Here is a 21,818-nt window from a genome sequence, read left to right on the forward strand (position 1 = left end):
TGGAAAGTTATTCATATGATCAGTTTTGGGGTGGATGATCCATCTGTCTTCATGAGTTGTGATTTACATAGTGAGATGATGTTGGAAATACAGGTTTGGGTCTACTTATTTTCACTTTGCCTATTAGCCTATTTTCAAAGTATAAAATTATTCATAAACATAATTTTAATGACAGCATAACGAAATCGTACCAATTGCCCATAACTTGTGAAACATTTTCTTAGCATCAAGCATAGAGATTGTTCTTTTCTCTTGGGATGGGGAGTGAGTGTAGCTATTGCCTACAGTGTTTCAGTCAACAGCTGTGTGTACATATTCATTTCCATGTTTTTTTCTCAGTATCTCTTTATTCAAATTCCCAGAAGGGAAGTCACTGGGTCAAAAGGATGAACAGTTTTAAGATTCTTGGTGAATATTAACACATTTTCTCTATTTTCAATTAAACATGTATGAGGGCACAAAGTATTCCTAGACAGTCTACATCCTGGCTATTTTTGTAACTAGCCTAATAACAAACTTGGAAAAAAACAGAATCCTTGAAAGGGATTGAAATAAAATTAATTTTAATGTTCATTGAACATTTAAAACAGAAATACTTTTGGGCCAGCATGAACTAAAAGCTGGATTGGTGCCACTTTGTCCTGGCCCCTGTGTCAGTGTGGACTTTACTGCTTGTCTGGACTTAAAGCTATCACAAGAATAGCTTAATATCAGTATTACTGTATTAGGCAAATTAAATGATGCCGATGTGTAGATCTCTAAGACATGGCTTCTCTCTCCTCTGGCCAGCTATACAGTGGGCACCGTGCAGGAAAACAATGACCAGGTCTGGAAGTTCCAGAGGTATTTCCTGGTGCAGGAATACTGCAGCCGCCTTAACATTCCCTTCCCCTTCGTTGTCTTCGCTTACTTCTACATGGTGGTGAAGAAGTGCTTCAAGTGCTGCTGCAAGGACAGAAACACAGAATCTTCTGCCTGCTGTGAGTCAAGGTGGAGCCAATGGCACTTGGGTTCTGAAACAGTGGTTAATTTCAGGGAAGGACAGGTGGTTCTCATTGCAACAAGGAGGAATTATCCATAATTAGTTTATTTCTCACATCAGGCATTTGTCAGCCAATGAATGACTCAAGAGAAAGAATAGATTAACAAAGTATTGTAGATCTGCTGGATAATCTTCTTTTGGGGGAATGACTTTTGAATGAACATAATAATATTCAGAACTAGGGGGATTCATGGGTTGGTGCAAATCATGACTGATTTTGCTCTCCATTGCTTCTGTGAAGTTTATTCCCTGAGGAATATTAGCTCTAACTTCAGTGGAGTACATGCTTTTTCTGGTTGCCTGTATTAGTCATTTTTTCCTTAACTATAATGAAATAGCTGAAGCAATTAAATTATAAGTAAAAAGTCTGTTTAGCTCATAGTTCCAAAGGTTGCATTCTAAGATAAGATGGTCCCATTGCTTTGGACTAGTGAAGGCACCTGATGGCAGTGGCAGGGAGTATGTAGCAGAGCAAGTCACTTATAGCATGAACTAAGATGCAGGAGCAACTCAGAGACTGGGTCTCACTGTTTCCTTTAAGGGCATGATCCCAGTGATATAGGGCCCCTCTTAAAGATTTCATCACCTCCCAGGAGTGCCATCCTGGAGACCAAGCTTTTAACACATGAACCTTTGGGGAAAACTCATCCAAACCATGGCATTCCACCTCTGGCCCTAAAGATCCATGTCCATTTCACAATTCAAAACATATTTATTCCATCAAGAGTCCCCAGTGTTGTTCAAAAGTCCAAGTCCAAAGTCTCCTCTGAGACCCCAGACAAACTCAGCTGGGAGCCCTGTAAAAATAACACAGAAAGTTACATGCTTCCAAGATACAATGGCAGGCCAGGCACAGGGCAAACTTTCCTATTCCAGAAGGGAGGAATAGGGGAATAGAAAAGTCTTGCCCAAGGCAAGACCACAACCCAGCAGACTAACATTAAATCCTAAAGCACTAAGCTTTGGATCCGGGACACACTGTGAAAAGATGTGGGCTCCCATGGGCCTGTGCAGTCTTGCCTTCATGGCTCTGCTGCTTGCAGCCCACACACTGCTCTCTTGGGCACATTTGCACGTTGCCTGTACCCTCCATCCGTGGGTGTTACAAGTTTCTGGCACCTCTATCTTCCTGTGTCTTCACTGCAGCTTCCCTCTTAACAGCTCCACTCCATGCTGCTCCATCAGAGGCTGCTTGCAGGAAGGGACTCTGACCCTACAACTCACTGCTTGGCCTCTCAGGCCTTCCTTTGAAATCCTGGTGGAGGCTGTCATGACCTCATAACTCTTGCCTTCTACATGCCTACAAAACCAACATTACAAAGATGCCAAGGTCTGCTGCAAGCGGTGGCTGTACCTGAGCTCTCTCGAATCATGGTTGTAGTGGGCATCTGAGTGCCTTGCTAGCTGAATACACGGAGACAAATCCTGCAAATCACCCAGGGTGTTTCTTCTAGAACAACTCTGTCCTGAAAAGTTTTGAAGCAAATCTGCCTTTCGACACCTTTGATGGGTGCATGGAGGGGAGTGGGGGGCGCCTTGGATTCCTGAGATACTCTGAAGGCATCATTCTTATTATCTATGTGTGAAGCACTTGGCTTCTTTTTAAATTTTTATTTTACTTTTGAATTAGCACATGAGGGAATTCCACTGTGATAATTCCATTCAGGCACACAGTGTGCTTTGAACAAGTTCACTCCTTCCGTCATATTTCCATTCTGCCTTCTTCCTATGTATGTATGTAGGACACTTCAGTTCTCTCACTCCTCAGTATCCTTTTCTTTCCCCTCCCCCTCATGCTGATCCCCCCAGAGTCTGCTGTTTACATTCATGTCTCATCACCATCATCATCTTAGGTTGAGGTTCCACAAATGAGCGAGAACATACAATATTTGGCCTTTGAGCTTGGCTTATCTTTTTCAGTTTGAGAATCTCCAGTTCCGTGCATTTTCCTTCAAATGACATGATTTCATTTTTCTTTATGGCTGAGTCATTCTAATATTCCACGATATGTATACACACACATATATAATGGAATATTACTCAATAAATAAATATATATATGATATATATACCATATTTTCTTTGTATATTCATTGGCGTTGGGCACCTTGACTGATTCCACAGTCTGGCTATTGTGAAGAGGGTTGCAGTGAACATGGATATGCAGGTGTTTCTCTTGTATACTGATTTATACTCCTTCAACTATATGCCCAAAAGTGGCATGGCAGGGTCATAAAATAAGTCCTTTTAGTTTTTTGAGGAAACTCCACATTGTTTTCCATAGTGGTTGCATCAGCTTACATTCCCACCAGCAGTGTATGCGGGATCCTTTCCCGCATACCCAGGCCAGCATTTGTTGTTTGTTTTCTTGATGACAGCAAACCTGACGGGGGTGAGTTGGAATCTTAGTGTAATTTTGATTTGCATTTCATTTATGGCCAAGGATGGTGAACATTTTCCCATGTGTTTATCAGCCATTTGTATTTCTTCAAATGAAGAAATACAATTTGTTTGGCAGTTTATTAATTGGATTATTTTTTCTTTTGCTGTTTAGTTTTTTTGAGCTCTTTGTATATTCTGGATATTAATCCCTTATCTGTTGAATAGCTGGTGAAGATTTTCTCCCATTCTGTGGGTTGTCTCTTAATTCTGTTAACTTTATTTTGATGTGCAGAAACTTTTTAATTTGATGCAATCCTATTTATCAATTCTGCTCTTATTTCCTGGACAATTGGAGCGCTATTCAGAAAATCATTATGCCTATGTCTTCCAGAGTTTTCTCAACTTTTTCCTTTAATAATTTCAAAGTTTTGGATCTTATGTTACAATCTTTGATCCACTTGGAGTTGATTTTGTGCGGGGTGAGAGATAGGGGTCTAGTTTCAGCCTTCTGCATGTTGATAGCCAGTTTTCCCAGCACCATTTGTTGAAGAGGCTGTTTTTTCCCATTGTATGATTTTTGTTTCTTTGTCAAAGATCAGATGGATATAGTTCTGTGGTTTTATTTCTGGGTCTTCTGTTCCATTGGTCTTTGTGTCTGTCTTTGTGCCAGTACTATGCTGTTTTTTTAACTATGGCTTTGTAGTGTAGTTTGAAATCTAGCCTTGTGATACCTCCAGAATTGCTCTTTTTTGCTCAGGATTACTTTTGCTCAGGGTCTTTTGTGCTTCTGTTTGAATTTTATGATTGATTTTCTATTTCTGCAAAGAATATCTTTGGGATTGAATCTGTAGCTTGCTTTCAGTAGTGTAGCCATTTTCACAATACGAATGCTGCTAATCCATGAGTCTATCTAACCCACTTCAAATCCACTCACACTTTTCCTGTCTACTATATAATAACTTCATTTTCACAAAAATAACAATAGCACTTCTCTGCCATTTTTCTAGACTGTCCCCATTAAATTGTCTTTTACTTTTAAGAAAGGGTGTCTTGCTCTTTTTTAAACTGACATATAGCATTTACGTGTATTTATGGTGTACGGTGATATTTTGAGACATGTATACAATGGATCATAATCAAGTTAGGATTCTTCAATTCCTTTCTTCAAGCTTTTATAGCTTTCATTTCAACTCTTTTCCCTCTTGCAGCATCTAAAATGAAAGTATTGTAACAGCAGCACATTGCAGGAGGTGTCCAATCCATCACAAATACTAACTTCAGTCCTAGAGAGGCAGAAATGAAAAGCCACATAGGGCTGGGCTCCTGAGTATGGGAGTGTGGGAGCCAGACCTGGGATGGAGTAGAGAGTGTCATAGAGAGCATGAAACACAGGGAGGAAGGGCACCTGGGGAATGTTGGTTCAACACATACCTGCCAGTGTCCTTCATGTGGTAGCCATGCAGTATAGGAACTGTGCTAAGTAGGATAGAAGCTATCTCTGCTAATAAACTAGGAACTAAAGAATGAGAATGAAAAGGCATTAATTGATAAGTATGAGACTTACTGGTTTTAAAGAATGTCCCGGGGGCCGGGAGAGCCAGAGGACATTATGATAGGCCAGAGTGGACAGACAATCCTCCTAGAGGAAGGGATATTTAAGCTGAGACTCAGAGGAGAAGCAAGAGCTGGAATGGGGTCAAGGCCTGACCGAGTGGCCAGAGGGAGGGTGGAGTTAAGAGAAATAAGGATGAGAGGAGAGAGGAGTCCCCAGGTCTGAGGGTTGAGGGAGACTTATGAAAAACTGGATTTGTTCTAAGGTCATGCTCTAGAAATGCACAGTCCCATTCTTCTTCCCCAGCTTACCTTATTCCAATGTGTCATCCTGAATCCCAGAGGAATGAAAAAGTGTAGGTAAGAGACATGGCAGTGCAAACTATGGTGATGAGAATCATGAAACATACATCCTAATGTCTCTTTGATGATTGGACTTAATTTTCTCAAGACATAAATGAGCAAAGAAACTCCAGGGCCAGTTTGTGTGTGTGTATTGGGTGGGGGATGCTGGGGAGAAGTCCTCAGATCCTCATCTGAAATTGTGCCTCTCAAATCCCAGTACTCATTCTTACAGCTTGGGGAAAAAACTCATCCTAGGGTGTTAGGAGAGGGAAGGGTTTTAAGATGTAGCCTTCCACTTCAGCATTACTAGGAAAAAGAAAAGTCCTTGTCAAGTAGAAAAGATAGGGGTTCGGGGCAATTTGGAAAGTGGAGAGTCTTGGGGAGAAGCCAGTACTAATGACCAAGAGAATGTGTTTAGACTGTTCTTTTTCTCCATAAGACAAAGAGATTGATTTGTTGACAATGTGTATTTTTGTTCATGCCTTCCTCATGGTATTCTTGGGTGTGTGTCTTCCTGGATAATGGTGGTGTTCTGGTCCTTTTCTTTGTAGTATCTGATAAAATGGTTGTGAATTACCACCATTGGATTCATGTTCTATGGTGGGTTGATCATTCCTATCCCTTTAGTGGAACTCAGAATAGTTTGATGATTCAGAAAATAAAAATATGAATTTCATTAACTTAGACATGAAAATTGGTGGCAATTAAGAAAAATTTAGGGGTAGGGGCGTGGTGTGGTGGCCGAGTTCTCACCTAACGTGTGCAAGGCCCTGGGTTTACTCCTCAACACCCTCCCCCCAAAATTAACTTGCCAAGAACCATCATTCTTGTAGGGTTCTTTACATAGAAATAGAGGCAAAATACCCATAAGTCTGACCTTAAATGCTGGTAGTAAGATATGTCTGTGCTACCCCTAGAGCTCTGATCCATATATGCTTTCAGAATATAAATATATCAACACTTTCAACTCATATAACCATTTAAAGACTCATCATAGTTAAGTCTTTAACAGTATAAGTTCAAGATGTTAAATGTCACACGGGGTTGTCATTAACTATTGCATATTCATTTGTCTCTCTTGAAGAACTTATTCTGACAGTTTGGTTAAGTTCTTTCTTTCTTGCCACCATTTTGCTTTGGAAGACAAAGCAAATCATTTCTAACTGAAAGAATGAAAAGCCAGGCTTCTTAAAAATCTAAACATAGATCTACCATATGATCCAGCAATACCACTCTTCGGGATATACCCAAAAGAATGCGACTCAGGTTACTCTAGAGGCACTTGTACACCCATGTTTATTTGCACCACTATTCACAATAGCCAAGTTATGGAAACAGCCAAGATGCCTCACTACTGACGAATGGATTAAGAAAATGTGGTATTTATATACAATGGAATTTTATGCAGCCATGAAGAAGAATGAAATGTTAACATTCGCAGGTAAATGGATGGAACTGGAGAACATTATTCTGAGTGAGGTTAGCCTGGCCCAAAAGACCAAAAAGTATGTTCTCCCTCATATGCGGACATTAGATCAAGGGCAAACACAAGGGGATTGGACTTTGATCACATGATAAAAGCAAGAGCACACAAGGGAGATATGAGGATAGGTAAGACACCCAAAAAACTAGATAGCGTTTGTTGCACTCAACGCAGAGAAACTAAAGCAGATACTTTAAAGCAACTGAGGCCAACAGGAGAAGGGGACCAGGAACTAGAGAAAAGGTTAGTTTGAGAAGAATTAATTTAGAAGGTAACACACATGCACAGGAAATCAATGCTAGTGAACTCCCGTATAGCTATCCTTATCTCAACTAGCAAAAACCCTTGGTCCTTCCTATTATTGCTTATACTCTCTCTTCAACAAAATTAGAGATAAGGGCAAAATAGTTTCTGCCTGGAAGCGAGGGGGTAGCAGGAGAGAGGGAGTGGGTGGGTTGTTTTAGGGAGGGGGCGGGGGAAAGGTGGGAGAAATGACCCAAACATTGTATGTACATATGAATAATTAAAAAAAAGAATGAAAAGCTCTTATATCAGCAATGGGTATTAGAAATTGAGACCTGGAATCCAAATATCACAGGCATTTAATGACTTGTCCCAGGAATATATGTGATTCTGTCTTGAAATAATGTCATGGGTGAGTGTCTATAGGACCTGGGAGAAGACTTAGAGGGTGAATAAGCCCTAGGAAGTCTCACAAGTTCCATGGATTTCTCCAAATGGGCCCAGAGGAAAATCAAACAATAGACATAAGTTGTAGCAAGGAAAACTTTGACTCAGTAGAAAGAAAAAACTGTGTCTAACAATTAGTGCTGTCTGGAAATGAAATCTGTGCCTGTGAGGTAGTGAATTGATCCATGAGGGCTGTGATTCAGGTTGGGCATGGGTGGACAGAGGGGCTCTGTGGGAGAAATGTCCATTCTTCAAAGATCTGTTGTCACTAGCCTGGGATCAGTGAAGTCAGGAAACGCAGTGCATAAATAAAACAAATCAGCCCTCTACATTCAGGATAAGGTTAAGAAGGCAGGACAAAATGTGCTACATTCCCCCTGAAACTTGTTCAATGAACAAGCACAATATGAACAAGTGGAAATAAATCCTCCAATGTGACCTGAAAATGGAAAGAAGCTTCAGCTTGAAGAAGCAAACAGATGGGTCAGAAATGAATTGTGTTGATCTGGATCTGTCTCTCCGATAAGTCCCCGGGAGAATAATGATCCCAATAGTTGGAGAAGCAGTGTGATCTGTTGATATTCTCCCTCTTCAGACAACTCTTATTCTTAGGGAAACACTAGGATATAGAGAGATGGGAGTTCACAGAAGGACAGAATTCCTTTCCGCTCAATGACGACATAGTATGACAAGAGAGCGAGTCAGAGCCTTTTGCCTAGTCACTGCCTGCTCCCTTGCTTCTTCTTGGAGGCTCTAAATCCAGAAACTGTAGCATTCTGCTGTGCTAGAGCCTCTAGTTGGCAATTCATCTCCTAAATATATTGTGCAGCTTGCCTCCAAATGGTGGAGAAATTGTGGGGTTAATTTTGAAATCGCCCTTCTTTGGAGGAAAATGCAAAATTTTTCAAATAACGTTCAGAAAAGCAGACTCCAGGTGTTTGGCAACATCTCAAGTAATAAAGTATGCTACTTAGTAATTGCACTTTCATAAAATGTATTTCTTTTTTTTTTTTGTGGCGGGGGGAACAGCCCTCAGGCTTGAACTCAGGGCCTTGTGTTTACAGCTTTGCATTGAGCCATACCCCAACCCTTTTGGCTTCGGTTATTTTTTGAATAGAATCTCACATTTATGCCTGGCTGGCCTGGACAGAGATCCTTCTACTTATGCTTCCGCATAGCTGGGATGACAGACACACACACCGCCACTCCTAACTTTTTTTATTGGTTGAGATTGGGTCTCATGAACTTTTTCCAGGCTGTTCTTGAACTGCTGTCCTCCTGATCTCCACTTCCTGAGTAGCCAGGATTATAGGCATCAGCCATCATGCATAGCCAAAATGTATTAGTTTTTGTGATTCAGAAAGTGATTTATACTCATTATAGAACATTTGAAAAACACAGAAAAGCATAAATAAAGATCAAGGGCACATGTAGCCCACTGTCCAGAGATAAATGTTGCTAATAGTTTGGCATTTGATTTTGTGTGGATGTGTGATGATATATACACTTATAATCTAGTTTATTCATTTAGCTAATATTATAAAGATTTTCAATATCCATAAGTAATAATCTGTATTACAATAAATTTAACTGTGGATAATTCCAGCCTGTTAAGTACCATAATTAACTTATCCTTGATTGTTAAACATGTAGATTGCTTTGACTGTTATTAGCATATGACACTATGGTTGAGTTTTATGAGTTCACTTTTGAGCATGTCTGTGTTTCTTTCCTTTGAGTTATTTCTAGGTGAAAATTTCTAGATAAAGAATATGCACACTTTGTGTATCGTCTCCCCCTCACCTGCTCATCCTCCATTATTCCTAAACATGTAACAATTGACAGAAATTCCCATGCTATAGGTAACCTGTTTTTTCACATTCTTGCCAACTCTACAGAATATGGTAATTATTTTAGACCCTATTAAATTCCCAGTGAAAATGTTAAGTCATCATTTCAGCTAGAATTTCCTTAACTGTTACAGAGGATAGCCATTTTTCTTCATGATTTGTCATCCTTATTCTATGACATATATTCAGGAGCTTCAACCCTTTCTGTGTTGAGTTTTAAATATTCCTCTTGGACTTCTATATATATTTTAATTTGAAGAAAAGACATTGGAAATTGCTAGGAAAAATACAATTAGAAAAAATTAGTTAATAATTATTTTGTAAAATAAATAACCTCCACTTAAAAATAAATATGTATTTGCTATATGGGATTTGCTTGAATCTGGTCACTTGCATATTGATCCTGTCTTTGACCTCCACCCACCCATTCTTTTTAAATCCAGGAAGATCTTATAATTCCTAAATCTACCATGTGAGTAGGCAAGTGTAAGTGGTTAACGGTAAAAATTACATAAATCTATTCCAGTGGCCACCCATGCTTTCCTGTCCCCATGATTCATAAGGAGAATTAAAACCTATTGCATTGGAACCTTTTGCATAAGTGACATGACAATTTGCTCTTTCATTTGTCTGCCATCTGCAAGGCTCGGGCACTATAAGAGACTGAGCTAAGAATCTAACTGGGCCATGTTCCAGGCCAGTTTCACAGCATGCCTTGCCGAGATGAAAGGAAAAAACTAGAAGAGTTTTCTTTGAGAACCATGACCATTCCAGGAGAGGAACAATTACCATGGGCTTATTTTTCTCACCTCCAAGTCCCCCCCTGGTTTTAGGTTGAGAGTTGGCAAATTATTAGTAATTATCCAACCGAATGGCTGGACATCTGAATGGTTGATGAAATTTTCCTGTCATCAAAATAAAAGGGGAGCACAAAATAAATGTGAGAGTCAAATTCATTAGTGGGATGACTTTTTTGTTAAGTCACAAAACACACAGACCAGATTTGAATCCATCTTATTTAGAATAAATATTGCATCCTTATTTCACGCAAGCAGCTCCAATTCCTCATTGTTACCAAGAAATCCATTAATACTCCATTGCTCTGCTTTTGTCACCAGTAAGTAACATTAGTCTGATCAGCTGGTGCAGGACAAATCTAATCTCCAAGTTTCAGAGACTTACAAAATGCCTAGCAGGTACTGATTTAGGAAGCAAGAGGCAAATGAAACAATTTGAATGTTTTTCTTTTCTCATTATTCAAGGTTTCAAAAATGAGGACAACGAAACATTGGCGTGGGAGGGTGTCATGAAGGAAAATTACCTTGTCAAGATCAACACGAAAGGCAACGACAGCTCAGAGGAGTATGTTCGTGGCTGACTTCTGTGTGGCAAGTTCCCCTGTGTATATGTAAGCCAGCAGAACAGAGACGCTTATCTGAGCATGCTCTGTAGAGAGCGCTTTCAGCAGAGAGCGATAGCACCTCAAAGATATTACCCAGGCAATTGAAGATGACATGCACATACACGTGTGACAACCTTTCAAGAAGGGGACAGATCGCCACCCCTCCCCCACTCTACTGCTTGTCCTTCAGGGCCTTGGGGGAGAAAATGGTACTTGGAGACTGCAGTGGAGGGCCTTGGAGCCAGGTAACAAGGGCCAGGCCTGCAGGGGTGGCTCCAGGAAGGCTCACAGGTCGTGGGCAAGGGAACGCACACCTGTCTGTCTCTAGGATGGGGAAGTACAGAGTTAGATGATTTGTTACAAGCTGTCCCTGGGAACCCTGAACATTATTTTTGAATGTATGGGGTTGTTATAAATACCCATAGTTCATGAATACCAGCATTAGACATCTTAGAAAAATAGGTAAGTCACAACTAGCTCTGGGAGGTCCCCAACTAATGTGCTACAAAGTCTGTGGAAGTATGATCTCCTTACTGTTCAGGTTAAAGTTCTTTGCCGACAGCCGTCACTCTTCCTGAGAGTTTAAAACACCCCCAAATATGCTCTAACCATTAAGGATAAATATCAGCACAACTAGTCCCCGTGTTAGGTTCAACGCAGCGATTGAGAGAGGCATGGATCCTTCTTCTTTGAGCAACAAGACAGATGTCCTCTGTTCCTAGACGCAGATCTTGGGCATAAAGGGAGAAACAGACAAGTTGTCACCCTCTGCCCCATCAGCATAGGTAGCATTTACTTGCTTCCTTCAACTTGGGTTGAGAAAGGGATTCTGCTTGGTTTGGGTGTTAGGAAGAAAATCAGAATCCTTTGAGCTGATAATCAGAACAATCTGTGTTCTGTCCTTTGACAGAGGGACTGAAGTGGAGTCATAGAGTCCTGTCTCAGTCTCTTTCTTTCTCTCATGCACTTTCTTTTTAATTTCCTGACAGAATGAGACATCGGTTTAGACAACTAGATACAAAGGTATGGCTCTCCATAGTTTGGGAATGATTTTTCTCTTTAATATCTTTGAACTTTCAGCTAGAGGCTAGTGTGTATTAATACGTCAGAAAACAAAAGATGCTAATTGTTAAAATAACTGTGCCTCTGTTCTGTATTCAGCCATCTTCACCGTGTAAGAGCTAGGGGCTGGACCAGAATTGCTTTCTTGTGCTCCCAGCCCATATGAGGGATAGTTCTGAGGTGACCCTTCCATGATCACTAAAATCCTTTCTGTCTTGATCTAACCTGGGGCCCCCTTCTTTCTCTCTCCTCTGCAAAGAAAGATGATGTTTGCAATTACAATGACCTGAAGGAGGGCTCAGAGCCTTTGAGTCTCTGTGCATGATTTTGACACCAGTCTAATTTATTTTGTACTTAATTTGGAAGGCACTGTGAGTGTGTGAGCACACTCGTGAGCACTAGGTGTGTGTGTGGAGCTGGGAATGATGGTCAAGTTCAGCAGCAATTACGGTCAATCCATAAATGCTAGATTCCTGTTAGGCTCTGAGGAGGAGGTGGTGTCTGGTATCTTATCACAGTGTTTTTAGAATGAGAAGCGCCTCCTGGATGGTGACACTCATCTTCTCTCCCGCACTGTGCTGTTTGACCACCAGATATTATCTCATCTGGATTGGCAGTCTCCAGCACCTAGTAACTTGTCCATAGTAAGTTCTCAACAACTATTTGTTGAATGAATGATGAACAAAAGTGCCCTTTGCTGAGCTCTAACACAAGAATTTATCCTTCACAGATTTCTTTATTTATTCACGTGTTACTTGCCAACATTTTAAACAACCGAGGCTGTGTTTTAGTGGACCTCCACTTCTGCCACAATGATGACCGGGATGGTGGTCAGTGACTGGCACACTTCTCTCACCTCAAGTCCTTCCTCTTCTTCCCAGCCCCCTGACTGTGTTGGAGTCAGCTACTCAGGATGACAATGCATTATATGTTGGTCACTGAATGCATCAGTCACAATTTGATTCCTCTTGCTGTATAACACATCTCCCCGCCAGTGCTTAAGCATTTTATCTTGCTCGTGATGCTGTGGGCCAGGAATTCAGAACAGACGCAGCCAGGCCTCATGGCCTAGGTCAGCTGGTGGCCAGGCCAGGAAGAGGAACCTCAGTGCTCCTCCATGTGGCCCCCCTTGCCCATATTGTGTCCCAGTGTTTAGAGCATCTGCATGTGGCTGAGTGTGTCACAGCATGGTGGCCTTGGGGAAGACCCTCTTCTTACGTTGAGGCTGGCTTCCAAAAGTAGGAAGCAGAAAGTGCCAGTGGTGTTAAAGGCAAGGCAGGGAACTGGCTGGCACAGTGTCGCTTCCAGCACCACCTGTTGGAACCAGCAGTCAGCTCAGGTAGAGGAGAAAACTCTTCGTGTTCATTGATGTGCAAGCAGCTCATGTGCACTGGAGAGAGGAGCTGGTGGTGGCCATCTTTGAGATGTGCTATCACACAGTAGTGTATCTCCTTACAGCCTCTCTGGTTCTCATGTTACTGTGGCTGGTTTTTACTGAGAGGCTGGTAAGACTCCTGTGTCACTAGAGTCAAGTGTCGTGCACAGATGGTCGTGCCAGGATATGTATTGTGATTATAATGAGTGCAGAGAGAGAAGCAAAGTGCTGGCTGTTTTTAAAGATTAAAGCAATTTGGAAGAATACTAAGAAAATATATGAAAACACTAGAGGATAGGATTCTAAGAGTTAGTGCTTAGTAAGCATATATAAAGTCATATAACATATGTATATAAAACTATGTTGTCTGCTGTACCTGCATGTAGCCATATAGGCCTGTTATAGGACCTGCTATGTGGCATGCATTGGGCTAAGTCTGTCAAAGCAGATATGGTCCCTCAATTTTATGAATTAACCTTTTCTTAAATGGTTTGGATTTAGGAGCATTTTCAACTGAATTGTATATAAGCAAATAGCAATGATGATTCTCTATTAATATTTGGCATGTGTTTAATAGTTTACCTGTGTCTCCATTGGAAGGGAGCAGGGTGGGCAGCTGTGAAGGCCCTAATTTGGGAGTTGCATGGCTGGCACCCTTGGTGGGGATGGTGGATCTGACCATGGGCATTGTGGAGGTGGTGGCCTAGGGAGTCACTGAAAGCTGTGCCCACACATGTGCAAGCTGTGGGTCTTATGAGACCTTGGAGAAGTGCTCCCGGGCTGTCCCCTTTGTGTCCATCTAGCTATAGAATTCAGCCCCTTTGCAGGTTCTACTAGAAGCCATCTACAACATGTGTTTTGTAGATTTGGGCAGAATTGGAGCAGATCATGATGCAACCTCAACTGCACAAGACAGAACTTTCTGTGACACACGAGTTGTCTCACTACTTCGCTCCCCTCTCACATGTACCCCCTTTTACTGCTCCCTCTGTCCTCTTACTGCTCCCTCTGAGCAACAAAAAGTTCCCTCCCTTCTATTCATAGAATTTCAGGGATTGTCTTTTGATCTTTATTTTTGGAGGTAAAAATAAACTGGGGATTGAACTCACAGCCTCACTCTTACTACACAGGCACTCTACCACATGAGCTACTTTGCCAGCCCTCTTGATCTTTTGTTTCTAGAGCAGGTTTTTCGATACTTTTAAAATTGATTTCAATTTTAAAGAGCTTTATTGATAGGTCATTGACATAGAAATATGTGTGTGTGTATGTGTATTTTTGAGGTGCACACTAATTACTATGTGGTTTGCAATTTAACCTTTCCATAGTTTGTCCTTTCATTTTGTTGGTTGCTTCTTTTGCTGTGAAGAAGCTTTTGTTTGTTATAATCCACTTGACTATTTTTGCTTTGTTGCCTGTATTTTTGGAATCATATCCAAAAAAATATTGCCAAGACTAAAGGCAAGAAGTTTTCTCTGTATGTTTTTTTCCCCAGAGCTCTTCAGTTTCAGGTCCTGTGTTTAAGTCTTTGATCTGTTTCGAGTTGATTTTTTTATGTATGGTATAAGATAGGGTTCCAATTTCATTCTTTTGCATGTCGATACCCAGTGTTACCCACACCATTTGTTGAAGACACTGCCCTTTTTCTCTGTATGTTGTTGATATTCTTCTCAAAGATCATTTGACTGTAAATGGATAGGCTTACTTCTGGGTTCTCTATAGGTTTCTATGTCTTTTCTTACACCAGTGCCGTACTGTTTTGTTACTGCAGTTTTATAATATCTTTTGAAATATGATAGTTCTCTGCCTCCAGCTTTGTTCTCTTTGCTCAAGATTGAGTAGTAGTGGACATTCTAGCAGTATTTATTCTTCTAGTCCGTAAACATGGGATGTTTTCCCACTTATTATGTCTTTTAAAATTGCCCTCATCAATGTTTAGAACACGTGGTGCACATCTTTTACTTCTTTGGCTAAGTTAATTCCTAAGTATTTTATTCTTTTTTTGTTGCTAATGTAAACGGTATTATTTTCTTAATTTCCCTTTCAGATAGTTCATTGCTGGTGTGGAAAAGTGACACTGGTTTTTGTAGATTTATTTTGTATCCTACAATTTTATTAAGTGCATTTATTGTTTCCAGCAGGGCTTTTTCAGTTGTTTAATATAAGACATTTCATAAGATCATCTGTAAATAGACTTGAAGACTTTTATTTCTTTTACTTGCCTGATTGCTCTGGCTAGGATTTCCAGGACTACTTTAAATAGTGTCCTTATCTTATTTCAGATTTTAGAGGAAAAGCATTAGCTTTTTTTCTTACAGTGTTATTTTTTTAATTGCCTTTTGTACCTATTTCATTGTGTTTCTATCATGAAAGAATGCTGAAAATTGTTGCTTTTTCTGCATCTGTTGAGCTGTATGGCTTTAGTTTTCCATTGTGTTAATGTAACTTTATCACATTGATTTTCATATATTGAACTGTCCCTACATCCCACACCACTTGGTTGTGGCTCCTTTTACTATGCTCTTTAACTCAGTTTGATAGTATTTTACTGAAGATTTTTCCATCTGTATTCATTAGGAATATTAGCCTGTAATATTCCTTTGTTGTCTTTATCTGGCTTTGGTTACCAGAGAGATGCTGGCCTCAAAATGAGTTTGGAAGTGTTTCCTCTTCTATTTTTTGGAAGAGTTTAAAGAGGGTTGGTATTTGTTCATCTTTGCATGTTTGGTAGAATTTGCTCATGAAGCCATCTGTTCCTAGGCTTTTCTTAGAAAGTTTTAGATATGGACTCAGTATCCTTGTTTGTTATTGGTTTGTTCAGGCATTGTATTTCTTTTTGATTCAGTCTTGGAAGGCTGTATGTGTTTTGAGAGTTAAATTGAGGTTCCATTATCAGAGCCAAGAGCCACCTGCCCTATTGGGAATTGAAGGGAATTGGAAGTAGATGTTTACAGTGTGCCTTTCATGGGACGCTTATTTTACCTGGTGGGTAGACTAGTGAATAGTCATCTGACCTGTAACTAATAGGTCCTTCTCTTGGGAAACTTGTTTATACTAGTAGGTGACTTGTGACTCTTGTCTAACCCATGTTCAGTTTATGCCTGCCTAACCATCACTATGGGGCTGGGAGCCTGGCTGTGTTCTACCTGGCACACCAACATGGTACATATTTAAAAGGAATTCATGAATCTTGTGTAGTAAATTTGTGAGACATGCAAGAATCAAGAATAATTTTGTTATGCCTTTGTTTAAATTGTATTCTAGAATTTATGCTGTTGTGCTTGTGTGTGCATGTGTGTTGGGAGGATATCTTTCATATATTAATATTGTGTAGCATTTTTATTAGTATTATGCAAAAATTATGAGTATTTTATAATTTTATTAATATAATGTTGCATATAACGTTATTATTTTCATATTTGACTCCTCTGTACCACTGCAATCCATTATTTTCCAGTGGGAACCACTAGTGATTTATATTTGAGTCAAGTTAATATTGATTTACTAATTAGCTTATTAATTGCTAGTGATAGGAGTTCAGAAAGCAAGCAGTCAATAGGGTCTGAAATGTCACATGCCACTCTTTCTGCCCTATCCCAGAGGTGCCATATTTCCTATTTAATGTACATGTCTGTTTCATGGAAAAAACATAGAGCAATCATTTAAAATTGGATGTTGGAAAATTTATCTTAAGGCTAATTCTGTTTTTTTCCCTTTTCAAGCTTAATGATCTCAAGGGTCTTCTGAAAGAGATTGCTAATAAAATCAAATAAAATGGCCTGAATGCTTATGGAGAAAAATCTAATTATAGTAAGGTGAGTTGCTGGCTTTTTTTTTTCTTTGCTCTGGAAATTTACATATTTGAAGACTATTTTTAAATCATGATATTTTCTCACTTATTTTATTTTCAGTTGATGCTATCACATTTGGAAATAATGCACTGTACAAGACAAATAAGAAAAAGTCATGGAAATGGAGATGAAGAAGTGGAAGCCCCACACACATTTCCTTCCCCACTGCTAGCTGTAGGGTGCACTTAGCCTTCTGGCCCTTTTTAAAGTATTTGCAATATATACAACTATTTTGACATAAATTGAAACAAGGTTACACTGTTCTAAGACCTGTTTTTTTCTTCCTTAACACTGTATTACGTATATCTTTATAGATCCAACCTAAAAATTGTACCTTGTTCTCATAATTTGTTAATATGTTTATTGCTGTGGGATATACAAATATGTATTGATCACCTTTTTACTATTCAAAAAATGTTTTAGTGCAGCATTCCAGATTTGTAGCAATAGCCCTTCTCCATAATAAAAATACAATTCAATTAGCAGACAAAATTTAACTCGAGGCTTTGCTCCAGGATCTTACCATTTGCTTTAATTGTGTTTTCCCGTCATCTGTCCCAACTCTGGAAACAAATGCTAATAAAGTTGTTAGGGACTGCGGGGTTAGGAAAGAACAGTGAAGGGCATTCCATTGGGCTAGATGTTTTGAGAAAGTAAATTGCAAAGAATGGAAACACAATGAAGAATTCTATTCTTTCTCCCTCCCTCTTTTCCTCCCTCCTTCCATCAATATTTACTGAGTGGTGCTGAGGCCAGAGCTGTGCAGGCTCCTGCTCTGACCCCTCACCCTACACGCTGCTGGCATAAGTACTTCAGTTACAGAATTTCCCTTCATGGAGTGGTATGCTACAGGGAAATCATGGTGCCTGAGGTTCCTTTCAATCTTCCTGGCCACTCAACTCTTTTTCCTTGAGATCTGACAGTTACAGATCATATTTAAAAGCCCTTTGTGATGGGGGCATTGCTAGAGCAAGATTAATGCACATCTGATGTAATCTGAAAGGCTGGTACAGCTTCCTGATACACTGAAGGACATAGGCTTTGTGTATTCAGGAAGAACTCATTTCAGCAGTTTTACAATGGTGTTTAATAAAAGTAATATTGAATCTTATAATACATTAAAATTTGGATTTTGAAATGCTTTTTATTTTGCTAATTTTATGTGCTGAAAGAAAAAACAATCAGAAACAAAGCAATTAAAATAATAAAAAAAAATCTAGAGGTGATTAAAGAGTTGTAATAATTGGAAAAGATTCAAACTGAGACCTGCATTTCATCTCTCTCCTTTTTCAAGTGTGGTGACTATAGCACAGTGGGCCAGTAGACTGGCTTCCTTCCTCCCCACCTCCTTTTGTTTAATCTTGTTAATATATTGAGAGCTTATAAATTTGTAAACAAGAATGACTTGAGACGAGGACGTTGCTTCACTTCTGTGTGTGCGTGCATGAGAGAAAGAAAAATAATGACACATAGAGTATTTAAAAAATCAAGTGTCCCATGAATCCTAACCACTGACATCTTTAGAAACCATGAATTTGGGAAGTCCAATTTTTGAGTACTATTAATTTCTAGGTATAAAATATCTTTTTGCATGGTTATTGGGATTGAATCCAGGACCTCAAACATGCCACACCCCAGCCCAAGCTCTGTATTGACATTGGTTGTCTTATTCTTAAAAAGCTGACTGAAAATTCAATTTTATAGGCAGCCAGTTATAGTCCACTAAAACTTCACTTTTCCAGTGTTTCCTGGTGCTTCTTTCTCTAGAGAAGGTGCTTCATTCATCTTTCCCTGGGGTAAGAGGATGTCATCCTCAGGTGGGCGTGTAAGTTGACACCTGCTCAGGAAGGGTAGAGAGCCAGCTCTGGGAAGAGGTGTTTACCATTCTCCCATCTCCGTCTCTGAATCAGCCTTTGACCCAGTCACTGGGATGAAACAAACTGAATATGTATGTGCTTTTCTTTCTCCCTACTATGAAAGGAAGGAAGAATCTAGGGCAAGAGTCGGTTATTTGTTTTCTCCTACCTTATTCTTAAAGAGTGGGTGCCCTTCAGAGACCATGGGAAAGGAAGTTCGCTGGAGACTGTTTGCTTTCTCAATGTATTGACTCTTTATTTGCTACACTTACATTTTGAAAGCCAGAGTCCAAAGTTGTTCTGGGGGGGTCATCCTAAAACTGCCTTTTTATAAATTACACCAATTTTTATTATTAATTCATTTTTAAATTTATGCAGAAACCACTAAACAAAGCACTCAGTAGGCTGGCAGAGTGGTTCAAGAGGTAGCATGCCCCCCGTAAGCATGAGGCCCTGAGTTCAAACTCCAGTCCTTTCTATCCCCTCAAAAAAAGTCATTATAAAGCATTCAGTAACTTTTTGGGGGTTAACTTAGACTGAATAAGATGAACCTTTATCACTGAAGCTTACACGTGCAGGTCACATTGGCAAACTGGCCAGACCATAACATCTTTCAGAGCCACTTTAATACCAAAAGAAAATCTCCTAATTTTGAGGCGTATCCTCAGACCTATTCCAGTATACTCCCAGTATATTTGAAGCACACCAGGCCCTGCATAAGAATGCAGATGCAGAATCTGTTCTAAGCACAGTATTCTTGATTTTCACAGGTCATGCCAGCCATCTGAATCGAAAGAGTCAAGGAATGCTGATGAACAATCTTGCTGTTGACTACTAAAGGCGAAATTTTCAGGTCCCCGGGTACAAAGCTGATGGTTTTTTGTCACCCTACTGGGCTGAAATCTGAGGACAAAGGGTGGGATTAATTTCTCACATGAAGATGGATATAAAGGAAAAGGATTTCCTGTATTGTATTTCTACCTAAGGGTATCTGCTGCCCTCTTCGTCTCAGAGCTTAGCACAGGTGGTCAAGTGTGAAGTGCGCTTTTGCACTTCGACTTGCTTACTTTTGACCCATGTGTCTAGTAGGATGACATCTCTCCTATAAAAGAGAACCTGGTCTGGCCTTTACTCCTGTATTGTTATTTGGTTTATTTCCAGTAATCCTCTACTCTTTTTCCTTTTTGTATTATGTTACTAGCTCATTGCCATATTGTTAACAATCTCTCAGATCAGGCCAGATTCTAAAATGTGGTAGGGTCAGAGAGCACTGTTCCTTTTAAAGAAAGTCTTTTCATCTCCCATCTCACCTGTGGAGGGAGGGACTCAAGAGTGACTTTCTCTCTTGGCCTTACCAGGATGCCTGCTGAAGGAACCACCCCATTCCTAACAATGTGAAAAGTCACCCAAGAAGAAACCTTGAGAAGCACCTCTGATTTTGTTGTCAGTGGGTGCTCCTCTGTCTCATTATTCTCCCAGTAAAAACATCACATGGATAATATAGAAAATTTACACCAAGTAGAGATGTACAAAGAACACAAATAGTCCCCACTGCCTAAAGATAATCACTGCTCACATTTCTGGGAATTTTCCCAAATCTGGTTTTTTTCTATGCATGTTTTATTTCCCTTTTAAAATGTCACATAATGTCATCATACTGCATATATAGTTTTGTATATGCTTTTTCACTTAATATTTTATCAAAGATGTCTTCTTTACATTCATGATATTCATAAATATTATATCAATAATTGCCTGATAGTCAACCTCTAGTGATTTCCATAATGTAGGTCATTGATGGCCATTTCCAGTTGGCTATTGGGATGAACATCTTTGAGCATGAATCTTTTTTCTGCATTTGAGAACATTTCCCCAGTCTAGATTGCTTGGAATATCTAATAACTATCACAGCATTTACAAGGCTTTTTCATAAATGTATAGTAAATAGGAATTATTAACTTGCACATAAGAGATGAGATACACGAAACTTTGTAAAAATACCGTGTTATATTTAATCCTTAGATTAGGAGGAAGCTACTGTGCTTATTTAGATACTATGGACAGCAAGGATGTTGGTATGGAGTTAGAAAGATTATCTTATTGAACACTCCTGGCGTTCTAGCCCTCTCTGGAAGAGCTGATATCTGAGCTCAAACGAGAACTGCCAGAAGTGCAAAAGGCAGTTTAAATGCTCATAATTAGTTTTGGGGGCTTTGAATAGACCATAAGCTCAGTGGTTGAAGGAGGGAATGTTTAGAAGGAAGTGATTAAATGAGCATCTAATTAGAAAAACTACAAAAGCATTAACCCAAAAAAGTTTATTTTCATTTTGTCTGGGCTGTAGATAAAGTAGCACAACCTGCATAACATTTGTAGAGAATGAACACAATACAAGGTGCCTTTTTACTTCAACCCAATACCACTGAAGAGAGAATCTTTCTCAATAGGGTCTCTCCATTCATGGTTTCAGATGCAAAGGGAACAAAATTTACATGACAAAAATGGTCAGTGAATGGAAGTTAAAAATTTTCTAGGTTAGTGAAAGCGTGTCACTTCCATTTCACCATGGCAACCAAAAGATCTACCATTTCGGAAGCCACCAGACTCTCCATATGGACTGGAAAAAATAAAGTCCATGTCAGTATACAAGACAGTGCACAGAAAAAAACAATCCCAACCTGTTACCTTCATTTCAAGTGGGGAATTTAAATAAGTAGTAGATTGAGTTTAAAACTCCCCAGAAGACAAAAGTTAGCATAATCTGTTTGCTAACCCCCTTTTAGTATATTTATCTGTATATTCATACTCTATTGGCCGTGTTTGTATTAGCTTAAGACAGAGGTCTGTGTGCATATCAGTTATCAGTAGCAAAAAACGTTCTCCCATTGACCCTAAAGAGAAGACTTGGACAATACTCAGAGTTCACTTG

General features: G+C 39.7%; 1 protein-coding gene across 2 annotated transcripts in view; it reads left to right on the top strand.

Annotated features, from left to right (window-relative positions):
• Positions 1–20,536, top strand: part of Trpm8 (transient receptor potential cation channel subfamily M member 8) — a 56,304-nt gene extending 35,768 nt beyond the window's left edge. For both annotated transcript variants that reach the window (XM_020151809.2, XM_074072043.1), the window contains 5 exons: positions 790–980; positions 10,606–10,705; positions 11,735–11,768; positions 16,905–16,997; positions 19,660–20,536. In XM_020151809.2, coding sequence (XP_020007398.2) covers positions 790–980; positions 10,606–10,705; positions 11,735–11,768; positions 16,905–16,955 — 376 coding nt within the window. In that variant the 3' untranslated portion in view covers positions 16,956–16,997; positions 19,660–20,536. The remainder of the gene's footprint in view (positions 1–789; positions 981–10,605; positions 10,706–11,734; positions 11,769–16,904; positions 16,998–19,659) is intronic.
• Positions 20,537–21,818: the final 1,282 nt, after the last annotated feature.

Source organism: Castor canadensis, chromosome 4 (assembly GCF_047511655.1).
Source record: "Castor canadensis chromosome 4, mCasCan1.hap1v2, whole genome shotgun sequence".
NCBI classification, from domain to species: Eukaryota; Metazoa; Chordata; class Mammalia; order Rodentia; family Castoridae; genus Castor; species Castor canadensis.